General features: G+C 39.9%; 1 protein-coding gene across 1 annotated transcript in view; it reads left to right on the forward strand.

Moving 5' to 3' along the window:
- ASAP2 (ArfGAP with SH3 domain, ankyrin repeat and PH domain 2) overlaps positions 1 to 12,442 on the forward strand; it is a 119,146-nt gene that overhangs the window by 58,190 nt on the left and 48,514 nt on the right. The window contains 4 exon segments of the mRNA XM_048505976.1: positions 6,182 to 6,257; positions 7,540 to 7,626; positions 11,096 to 11,104; positions 12,310 to 12,413. Coding sequence (XP_048361933.1) covers positions 6,182 to 6,257; positions 7,540 to 7,626; positions 11,096 to 11,104; positions 12,310 to 12,413 — 276 coding nt within the window.

Here is a 12,442-nt window from a genome sequence, read left to right on the forward strand (position 1 = left end):
TGCAGTCCATAATTTCCACATGGTCATTTGGCAACAGTTGTAATCTCTTTGTGAAAAGGACGGAGGCAGGCTGTTGGACCAGCTTTCACGGTTTGCAGAGTATATCTAGTGACAGACATTTTTTAAAAAAGAAAGATTCACAATTAGGGATTATTGTTCTGACAGCGATGAGTTCGTACTCATTTTCAGTACTGAAACACTGAAGGATGAATGATTTTGATGTATCAGTGAGGTGTTTAACAAGCCTTCCCCTTCTCCCTTGCAAATACCCCTTCAGCCATTTTCTCCCCAGCTGGGCTCTTCAACTGGACATAAGCCTAGCTGGGCAATAAGCAGATGGTGGGGACATTTGGAGGGGGAAATGTGGGTGAAGGGAAGGTTAAAGGACCCCCTACCACCTTCTGCTTCTTTCCTGCATGTGCCTTCTCCCACCTCAGCCTTGCTTTACTGTTAAAAAATAAACGTGGGATTGGGTACCCAGTAACAAAACTAACAATTAATGCTACAAAGAGTGACTGTGAAATTGAAGTGCCCCAGAGACCTCCATTGAACAGAGCTAGACTCTTATGAGTAGACAAGCACTTCTTTGGCATATCACACCCTTAGTATGCTAAAAATAATGTGTCATATGTGAAGTATGTGCTGTATTGTCTCCCAACTTTCAATTTTGCCTTGAAGATCGAAGTTTTGCATATATCCTATATACTTTCCAAGTTTTTAAAACAGTGTGTTGTGTGTTAGGTTGTTAACAGTGCCACATGCTGTCACTCCTGTAACTGTATCTGTTCAACAGGAAGTGCATTTTTAATTTCTTCTTGTACCGATTGCTGCAATGTATTGAGAGGGTTAGATCCTGCCTAAAAGTACCATGCAGGGAGCAGTGCTTCTAGTGGGTTTTTGAGGTGTTGCAGCAGGAATAGGGTGGAAAAGGCATATTTTTGTGCACAGGAATCCTTCCAACTGCAGAAGTTGTAGTCAAGATCAAAGCTGTTGTTTTTCATAGAATCGTAGAGTTGGACGAGACCACAAGGGCCATCAAGTCCAACCCCCAGCCATGCAGGAATACACAATCAAAGCACTCCTGACAGATTGCCATTCGGCCTCTGTTTAAAAACTTCCAAAGAAGGAGACTCCACCACACTCTGAGGCAGTGTATTCTACTACCGAAGAGCCCTTACTGTCGGGAAATTTTTCCTAATGTTTAGGTAGAATCTCTTTTCCTGTTCCTTGAATCCATTACTCGTTGCCCTAGTCTCTGGAGCAGCAGAAAATAAGCTTGCTCCATCTTCAACTGGACATTCCTTCAGATATTTAAACATGGCCATCATGTCACTCCTTAACCTTCTCTTCTCCAATCTAAACATTCCAAGCTCCCTAAGTCTCTCCTCGTAGGGTATGGAATCCAGTCCTTTTACCATTTTGGTCACCCCCCATTCCAGCTTCTCAATATCCTTCTTGAATTGTGGTGCCCAGAACTGAACATAGTATTCCAGCTGAGGTCTGGCCAATAGTACTGTTACTTACATGCAGGAATACACAATTCAGGAATACACAATTGACACTACACTCCTATTGATGCAGTCCAGAATTCCATTGGCTTTCTTGGCTGCTGCATCACACTGCTGACTCATGTACAGTTTGTGGTCTACTAAGACTCCCAGATCCCTTTCATATGTATGTTGTCAAGTCAGGTGTTACCCATCCTATATCTTTGCATTTCATTGTTTTTTTGCTAAGTGTAGTATCTTACATTTATCTCTGCTGAAATTAATTTTGTTAGTTTTGACCCAACTCTAATCTTTCTGTTAGTTTTGTTAGTTTTGACCCAACTCTATTCTGACCCTGTCCTCTGGGATACCCCTTCTAATTTGGTGTCATCTGCAAGTTTGATTAGCATGCCCTCTATTCCATCACTCTTTTTTGAGCAATTGCTGAGAGGTAACGTATGGAATTTTTCCAATTCCATGGCTGACCTGCCAACTCTAGCCCTTTTGGCAGATCCAGTATTTTCTGTCTTGTTTAGAACAGGAGTCTTACAGCTTTGATAGTATATATATTGCATTTTTAAATTGCAATTCATTAGTATTTTGGGAAAGGAGAATAAGCTAGCTGTAACACACAAAAAGGGTCCCTAACCATATGATTGTCCCTGCCGCGCGCTAGATTGTCCCCTAGACTAAAGTATGATTTTCTACCACCCGACAGCAGAGATTGCCAGGATACGATCTGTGACTCACCCACTTAAAATACAGACTTGCTCACTGACGGAGCTAGTGGCCAGCTGTGGGCGTCTTGACGAGGCAGATCAGGAGATGAAGGAAAAACCACCCAAAATTCCCTTTTTCCATCTCTAGACACACACACACACACACAGAGTTCAATAAAGCTCTTGCAGAACTTTCAAATCCAATTTCCTACGTCAGTTTCCCAGCGGAGTTGTGCATCCACTTACTCCTTTTGGCAAAAACGGTCTTGCCTGCATGATCCACCAAATCTGTTACCTAGCTTAACAGTATGAATATTTTTCTCAAAGTAGCAATGGAGAAATAACTCAGCTTGGCAGTGCGAGAGGCAGGCTAGGTGGGATCTTTTAGACAACTATACCAGAATTGGCTTTAGAAACGTTCTACAGAGAAGGCAAATGAGACCAAATTGTAGTTTAAATATGTTTATATAAATTTTGTTTGCAAGCAATCATACAGTGAGACGTTAAGGCTCATACACACAGTTCCTAAGTATATAAACAGGGAGGAAAAGATAGGTTTTGGATGATAGAATAGGAGGGGAAGCGGGGACCATACGTTACCTAAATTCAGCTGAAGAAGATCTAGAAGAAGGCAAGGGTCTCTATGCCAGCATAGGAACCCAAGCGAAGGACGATATATCGCGTCTCACACCAACGTGACCAAGAGAGGTTCAGGATAGTATTGAGCACTGAGGCTCTGGTGTGCAGTATTTTTATACCCCTTTGCATAGGTAAGGCGGGAAATTCAAACTTAGGTTTAGTTTCTTTGCAACTACTTGGGGTTTCCTTGCTGGACTTGCGGGGTTGAACTAATTAGCAGCTCTATCTATTGTCTCTACTTCCCAGGACAATGGGGTCAATTGGTCCTAGATTATATCAGTGATACCTTGAATGGTTTATGCAGAGGTACTTCCTAAAGTCTCTGCCTAAAGTATTCAAATTTGGCTGAGGCTTGAGTGAATCAGGAAGGGATCTTGTTGTTAGGGAGATCGTATCTAGAGGTTGAGAAAATGGTTTCTCAAAAGCACATCAGATATAACGTCTAGTACCAGGGAGTTCTCTGGGATCCATTGTATCACAACAGTTTAGCGGGGTGTGGTAATCAAGATATGCCCATGGTCAATGAGGCTTCCAGATTCTATTGCCTGGAGTAACTCATGCATTGATTTAATTTTGCAAACAGACCTTTTGCCTTTGGCCTGTTTTTAAATGGACACTCTGCTACCTACACATACAAACATAGAAACTGGCATTTTGTAGCACACAGTGTAAGGAATAATATGAAAATCCAATATTTCATAAGGCAGGGGATAAAGGCCAGTGTTACAGGAGGTATGTGACAGTTTTTCTAAAACTGCAGCTTAACTACAAAAAGGGTTTTTCCCATGTTATTGTATTCATGTAGGCATTCTGAAGTCAATCTTTTAAGTCGAATCTTATCATTTAGCTCAGATGGGACATGGTTTACTTGTTCTTTATCACACATTTGATAGTCCAAGAGTCAATCTTCATTTCATAGCCATAGGCCATTCAAATTAAGACAATAATAAATCAACAAATTAAAATGCAAACATTTTAAAGCTAAATCTTATGAACAAACGAGAGAACAGAACCTTAAAAGCTAAGAAATTTGTACAGTTATTGCAGATTATAGCCTTTATGGTACAGCGTTTCTTCAATCTAAGTTTTGATGAGAGAAAAATAAATGCGGCTACCTTGCAAGTGGCATCCTCAAAGACATCAACCATTATAAAACATACTTTATTCTCCTCAGTGCCTGATAATTTTTCTGAAGTATTTTTAAGATATAAATTACAGATATGAGAATAGATGGGACAATACAAGATATAATGCTTTACATCTTCTATCTGATCTCAGTCACAATCACATACGCGTTGATCTTTTAGACTCTTGTAATATCCTCCAAAAAGATAGTTTGATGGGAAGGATTGAAATCTTGGACTTGTAAAAAGCCTTTCTTAAATTTAGATTAGTTAAATTTGTAAGATAAAGAGTCTGATTATTATGTTCCTTAATTTTTGACAACCAAGGGGCAAAATTCATGTCAACAGCACTCTCTATATCATGTTGGGAATTCTTTGTTAAATAACCAGTCTCTAATTTTGCTTGGCTCCCATACCGAGATAGCTTGATAATTGATTTGTCTGCATTGGTTTTTATGTCCAGTGTAAAGTATCAGTTTGAGATGTTTTATGGAACTGGTCTGAACACTGTTTTGGAAGCAGTAGCTGCAAAGTGATCTAGAAATCCTGGAAAGAACAAAATAAAGGAAGACAATCTCAGCCTAGGGCTTCTCATGGCTGCCTCAGATGTCTGAGCCTTTAGCAAACACTGTCTGACATGTAAAGAATGTGCGTGTACTCAGATGGTTCTGCCTGTAGAAGCTGCCTTCGGGTTGGGATTGGACTGAGATCCAGAAGCCTTGTGTCTGCATGGAATTCCCTGTATCCACCATCTGGCCTCTAATGATTGCCTGCACAGTTCCAAATGTTATTGCATTGCTGCTGGGACTGGAAACTGTTTCTTTAAAACTGAGAGCTGAAATTCCCAGTTCTGTATAAAAATGTCAAACTCCGAACATCCTGCAAACTAATGAAATATGCACATGGCCATTTCAAAGGCTGGTGGATGTATCTTTCTACCGTTCAGCTCTGACCACCCAGTCGAGAGCTCCTTAGGAATCCCCTTACACACATGCTCGTGCGTAAAGATTCCTTTTGTTTCGTTTGTGGAAGAATGCCATTGAGAGTTGACCTCACCATCGCAGAAGTGAAGCAGCTGTTCTCCTTGTGCATCTCACATGCTCTGGATGTGCAAGGAGCTATAGAATCTGGGTTGCTGTGTCCAAATGCAAGCACAGGCTGTTTTCATTTCTTAGTTATCTGAGTGCTTGTATGAACCATTGCAGGTGTCTTACACAAAAGATAGGGAAATCGAAAATGTGATTTGGGTCATGAGTGACATGCATGCAAACGAGACAATAGAAATCCTGATGCAGGATATTAGAAATTCTTGATGTAACTTTAGGCAGTCAAATCGGAGACAAACTCGTAACAAAGAATGAAGGGGTACAAATGTTGTGCGTGCTCATAATCCAAAGCTACCATTTTATATGTGCTTTAGGAAAATAAACACAGGGAAACAAGACATTTATTTGTAATGTTCATTGCTGCTGCTCTTAGAAGTCAACAAGACTGAACGGTGGCTTGTCTTGTGGAATGTGGAAGTTGCTGCAGCAGAGGCTCCAAAGAGTGCCTGCAGGGGTACATTTCCTACACCTAAGCTGCATAAATGGCCATGCTGGATCACAGCCAATTATTCCATAACGAGGTCATAAAGTGGATGTTTTATTTTATGTGAAAGAGAATGCACCTCTTTCTTTATGTTCAAGCTCTTTCAGAGCGCTACAAGTAATGTCACTCTTTTTGTTCATTAAAATTTGGCAACTGGTGAATTTCCACTTTTGGTTGTCCTGTAGTAGCAAGCAGCTAGTAGAAAAGTAGAATGTTATTGGAATAGACATAGCAACGGGGATATTGTAACCATCTGTTTTTCCTCAGAGCATCAAACAGTGGCCTAAGGTATTGAGAGTGAGAATTTTTGTGTAACCTGTTTCTCTTCCTCCTTCTCCATTATGGAAATCTCAAAGATGAATCACAAGACAGGATTTGCAGAACAGCTGCCTTTTGCCTAGTTTTACTGAATCCTGCCATTCCCTTTAGTTTCATATTAGAAGGGAGATGTATTTGTGATAAAGTTCCTTCACAGAATTCCTCTTTTTCCATCAGTCCATCATGGAGTGCATAAACATATGTATTGATCAAAGCTTTTGTGCCTTGTCTGTTCAGCAAAATTCAGGCACTTTAAATTAATTTTTTACAGTTTCCTTTTTTTTTAAGTTACTCTCTTCCAAAGCTTCTTTCAGGATGGTCTGAAAGCTGTTGAAAGCCTCAAACCTTCAATAGAAAAGCTGTCTACAGATCTTCATACAGTAAGTTGAAAATTATGTGGATTTTGCAAAGTATGGGACTCCAACTCTGCTAAAAAATGGCCGTTTGCATCAAAGCCACGTTTTACCAAAGAAACTTGCAAGTCAGTCTGAACACTGCATAAGTCTGATGATTTTAATATGAATTACTTCTAAGTAAACATGAATAGGACTATGGTGTTTATCGAGACTTATTACAGGATTTAACATTCTGTACCTTTTTGAATGTCTGAATGATATGGAAATCACTCCTCATACTTTTCTCATAATGTTGTGCTTGATGCATAACTTACCTGTGTAATTGGATGGTTTAACGAATGAGCTTTCAAAGTACAGATCCTGATGTAACCACAGGTAAAAGATCACCTATGTTAGCATTTGTACCTTGAAAGAGGAGTGGATTAGGAGATCATGCCTACCTTGCACCTAGGTACTACAGTCACATGTTCAGATCACCACTGGCATTTCCACCATGTGACAGTGACATCGGCATTAACGTCAGTGCCAGTTTCTCTCTTAACCAGGATTTGGCAGCTACTTTAGGATCCCAATTTCATATTCTGATTAAGAGTAAGGTGTAGGTAGCATTAACTTCAGCTTATATTGGGGTTGATGTAACACATGAATCTGCTCACCAGGTATGACCTTCCACAAAGACCTTACTCTGTGTATTTCAGTTCTTTGAAGTAAAGTACATAACAGTACAAAAATAGGCTTTTCCTCTGACAGCTCTTGGATTTTCCTCCCGCAGTGGGGTGCTTGGAGCCAAGCTTGTTAAAAAGTCTTTTTACCCACATGCATTTTGCTGAATTGTGTGTTTTCTGCCTTTCTCCTTTCCCCTTGCCCTGTATTTCTGCTATTGTATTGTCTTTTATTGCACTATTATATTAGTATTCATTGTTATATTTTTAATACTCAGCTATGTTTTGAAATTCTAATGTCATACTTTTCTGGCGTAGATGTGTTTTTATTATCTGCTGCTGTTTAATTTCTTATGATTTTAAGTCTCTTGTTGATACTGGCTGTTTCCACTGATTTTTTTGTCAACTGCTTTGGAAATTTTTGATGGAGGTTATGAATAGTAAGAGTTTAAGTAGTGGAGTTAACTGTGATTAAGGCCAGTGGCTGGAGGGAGAGAGGATAGCGAGAGAAAGGAAGAAAGAAGACGCATAATCCTCAGCCAGGGTTAAGAGATCAGGAATATTACATCTGCATCAGCCGAAATGTGCATTAGTGTCAATCAGTACTCATCTAAATTTCAATTTTGATTATGTCTCCACTTCAGATCAAGCAAGCACAAGATGAAGAAAGAAAACAATTAATTCAACTTAGGGATATTTTAAAATCTGCACTTCAAGTTGATCAGAAAGAGGTGAGCATGTAAGATAATACTTCTGTAACAGAAATGTTAAAGTTTGGGAGCTTTGTTTTAGCACCGTCATGACTTCTGAGCTCCTTTTAAAAAAATATTCATTGCAATTATATGCAGATATGTTAGAGAGCTTTGGCAAGACACTGTTTTCCCCAGAGACTTCCTTGCTTCCTTCTCACCAAGCATATACCGGAACTGTGCACTGTTTGAATTGATCAGGCAGCATTCAGATATCGTGTTTTGCATCTAAGTGATGGCATTTGTAATGGTTCACAGAGATGGATACAAGTGAAAAACAATTTTGGTTCAATGTGTCATATTTATGCAGTTTGTTCAAGGACATCATGTAAATTAGACAGTGGATTTTTGTTTTAAAATCACACTTGAACTAATTGTATAGATACAAAATTGGGAAGCATTAGAAAATGTGCCGTGTGAAACAAAACATGATGTTGGTACTCTTTCAGATAGTGTGATGATTTTCTGGATCCACTAAGTGTGAGTATCTGAGGTGTTAAGGGACCCAGATTTATCCAGAATTCTGCCACCCATTGTAGATTTGATTTTATTATTTTAGTCTGTTTGCATGTGTAAGATAAGGAAAAGGATCCCTCCTCCTCTTTTAGGGCCTTGGTTTGTAGAGGGTGTTTGAACAGTAGGGTCATGAGAGAAAATAACAAGTAGGAAAAAATGTTGTCTTCATTGAATTTTAAAATGCTGAATTAAAATGCGGAGGGACTTCTTTCTTAATAATGGTGGGTATGACCTGCAGTCCTTCTAGTTATGCTTGTGTGGAAGTTAAATTTTGTTGAACTCTGTTAAATTCAGCAAGGAATTAGGATGGCCTGTCTCAACAGTAGCCACGCCTCAACCTTTACATCATCGTCCAGGATCCAATGAATGATGAAATTGTATGTAGAAGCAGAAATGTGCTTAATATTTCCCACGTGCTCTGCTGAAGAAACAAGTTTAATGTATTTTGCCAGTCCTCTCCAGACTAGCTACTTAGTTCAGAATTGCTACGATTCATTCATTCAGTTTTCAATGGGAAATTCCGTTGAATTTGTTGGCAGTTCATTGAAGTTCTGTTTTCTGTGCTGTTTTTCTGGTTTTCTGATTTGTAGGAGATTTTTTAAATGTTATTGCAGTGTCGGGCTATGTGTACAGTCAGTTCACACCTGAGGTTTCCCAGAACTGCTGCCACTTTACATATTAATCCCTTATTTTTCCTTCCAGCATAGTTATTTTCTTCCTGTTCTCCTTTGGGTCTGCTGATTTTCTGAGTATTCATGAATCTCTTGTCATATCTTTCCTGTGGTATGGGGAAGGAAAGTTTTGCTCTTTATAGCCTGCTGAAACCATTGTTCTTTAAAACAAAAATGTGTTATTATTTAATAATTTTGATGTAGTAATTAAGAATACAAAATTATGAACAGTGTCTTTGGCTGGCTACAAAGTATAAACAAAATGTTTAAACCCTCCGCCTTCCAAGAGGACAAGTGTTGTTACTTAAGATACTGGTCCATGAATGCCGGGAGAGAATCCTCCATCCCCAAGAAAAGAGGAAGTAATTAATTTGCATAAAAACAACAGAGCAGAAGGAAAATCATTGGGAGAAGTAGGACGTTTTCTAAGATGACTAAAACAGTGCCTGGCTTGCGTCTGGGCTAGCATCTGGGAGAACCTGGCTAGTCACACTATGGTCGATTCTGTGCAGCAAATGTGTAACAGGTTGCCGTTGTTATAAAGGAACTCTTTTTCCCTTTTTCCATTCACGTGCATGCCATGCAGGCAGCAATTGGAGCCCATGAAAGCAATCCGGATTGCTTTCGCGCCTTCACACATAGACACTTTTCTTTTAACAAAAATTTCTTGCAACATGTGCGTAGCTACGCAGGCATGCAAAAATGAATCCCTGCAGCCATGCCAATCGTCCCACAATATAATCAGCTGCACCTGCATGGCTACACATGAGCATTACACAAAATTGTTCAAAAACAAAAAGGGGTCTCCTTGCAATGGCAGACGGATTCTCCCTGACTGAAGACCGTGCAATGGAAGGGATGGAAATGAATCGTCTCCTGCCTGGTCGTTCACCTGAGAGCAACTCCAACCAGGGATTTTGCAAAAGGATTGCAGATTTAGCAGTTTTCAGAAATCCTGGGTTGAGGGGAAGAAAATGGGGCAGACTCTTTTTGGGGACGAGACCTGTACGAAGTCCCCCCCTAAAAAAAAAACCCCAATTTGTATTGCATCCTATACCCGTGGTGGCAAACCTTTGGCACTCCAGATGTTATGGACTACAATTCCCATCAGCCCCTGCCAGCATGGCCAATTGTAGGGGCTGATGGGAATTGTAGTCCATAACATCTGGAGTGCCAAAGGTTCGCCACCACTGTCCTATACCATTGCCCTGTGTAGAATCCACCAATCTCTGCTTGCTTTACCTCACAAGGTTATTGTTGTGAATAGGCCACTTTAGGTCCCTGCTGGGGAGCAAAGCAAGGTATAAATAAATATAAAAAGTAGGATTTTTCTCAAAATTACGCATTTTAATAAGATTAAAAAGCTATATTAAGTATTATGTAGAACTCTAGCTTTGGGGTGCTGTGTGGTTTCCGGGCTGTATGGCTGTGTTCTAGCAGCATTCTCTCCTGATGTTTCACCTGCAACTGTGGCTGGCATCTTCAGAGGATCAGATCCTCTGAAGATGCCAGCCACAGATGCAGGCGAAACGTCAGGAGAGAATGTTGCTAGAACACAGCCATACAGCCCGGAAACCACACAGCACCCCAGTGATTCCGGCTGTGAAAGCCTTCGACAACTCTAGCTTTGTTTCTACTTCCATATAAGTGCGGAACAGCAAATCACACAGCAGTGTAAAACAACCCCTTTGGAAATAGTCCCTTAAAGTGAAAAGTTGTCTGAACCTTGAGAAGTGAAAGTGCTTGGTGAGAACTTTAAAGATCTAGCCAGTACTTTTTCATATGTGCGTATAATTTTGCTGGGCTGTGGCTTTAGGTACTAAAGAAGGCCGAGGTAGAGGCAAGGGGTCTTAGGAGCATAGTTTCTTTTTGTCTGAGCTCTGGTCATAATTCAGAAATAAAGCATATAGAAAGAATCCTGTGTCTAATTTTGCACTGCACGTCTTCTGTATTTTCTGCTTGGTAGATACCTACCAAGAGGTATCTGGCTTTCAAATGCACCAGTAATATGAGTATAGGCATGCAATGTAACGATCCTGAAAATTAATGAAAGATTATCAGTGTTGGGGATGGAATCTAATTTGTGGTATCTTTACTACTGATCCTGAAACTTGAGTGCATGTGCGAAAAAAAAAATCACAAATCTACAGTACAGCTTTAATTTAACCTGTTAATGTTTCCTTCTGGTACATTTTCCTGTATGTTTTTACACCATAACTGATCTTCTTTTCTTTCGAAAATGCACTTGCCTTTTGTGACCGAAGTCTAGGAGAGTAAGTCTTTTTACTATTTTTGAATTAGTACAGTGCATGATTTATATGTATGTTTCAGATAACTGGGTTGCTCCTCCTAAAGAATCTGCCCAATTCTCTCTCCTGCTTTGTATTATCTAAATTGTTGACACCTATACCAGCTGATTAAAATGTACTAGAAACTGGATACAAGCCAATGTGGGGGGAAATATTTTCTGCTAAAATCCAGTTGCTTGGCTTTTCTCTATCTCAGTTCATCAGAACTCATTAGGCTGTGTAATATGTTCGGTAAATCCATATGTAAATCGATTAATGTTGTATATTGTCTCAGTTGTGTAATTATTAACTTACTGTAATAGCGTGTACTCTTTTTCCATGTATGGTTTATGAGCAAAACTTTTCTAACGAAATGAAGGAGTGTGTGGGAGCCTGAAGTGTTTGACATAGTTTAAAAGCCATGGTTCAGGATGTGCTTGAATGATGGAGCAAACTAATGTTTAAACCAGTGGGATTTTCTGATGAGGAGGCAGTATTTCAGCAATCAGAGCATTGATTTTAATAGTTTCCGTTTCTGGATTGTCCTGAAGGATCTGGTGAAATTCTTCATGGCTTAACTCCTGATTTTCAGAGGGTGTTTCCTGAAAACTCACCAAGTGCATGCAACAAGATTGCAGCGTGAGTTTTTACTGAGAAACACATTGCTACATGTTCACGTTAGTTCTCTAAATGGGGTCACGGAGTATCTTCTTAATTAGAATTGCATCATTAGCTCAGTGAACTATGGAACTTGTCTGCAGTGATTGGAATGTGATACGTAGGTGGTTCCATGCCAGGTAAGGCAGAGCATTGTAGGACCTGTGCCACTAAGGAGTCCAGAACAGTATTTGAAAAAGCTCTGGAACACAGTCAAAACAAATATTATGAAATTGGCTCACTATAGTGTTTGCAGCTGGGAAAAAGAAGTGGTGAAGGTAGGGAATTTCAAAGGTATGGGTGTCGTTTGGATTTCAAGTGGCCCGTTTTTTGCCAAGCAGTAGAAAAAGTGAAAGTTACTTGGGCATTGTTTGCATTCTAAGCAAGTTGCTGAAATATACTGCTGTTTTATTTGATCTTTTGTAATGAGTCGTGGAACAAGAAGGAAAATGAGGAATGAATTCTGAGAAGATGAAGCTGCAGCTGGCAGGGACAGGATGTTTGGTTGTAACCGGTTTTCTTCACCTCTTTAGGATTCTCAGCTCCGACAGAGTACTACATACAGTTTACATCAGCCTCAGGGGAATAAGGAGCATGGCACGGAAAGAGACGGGAGCCTCTACAAGAAAAGCGATGGGTATGTGTCATAGGGACTTCTGCTGTAAA

The sequence above is a fragment of the Sphaerodactylus townsendi genome, linkage group LG01, assembly GCF_021028975.2.
Source record: "Sphaerodactylus townsendi isolate TG3544 linkage group LG01, MPM_Stown_v2.3, whole genome shotgun sequence".
Taxonomy (NCBI): domain Eukaryota; kingdom Metazoa; phylum Chordata; class Lepidosauria; order Squamata; family Sphaerodactylidae; genus Sphaerodactylus; species Sphaerodactylus townsendi.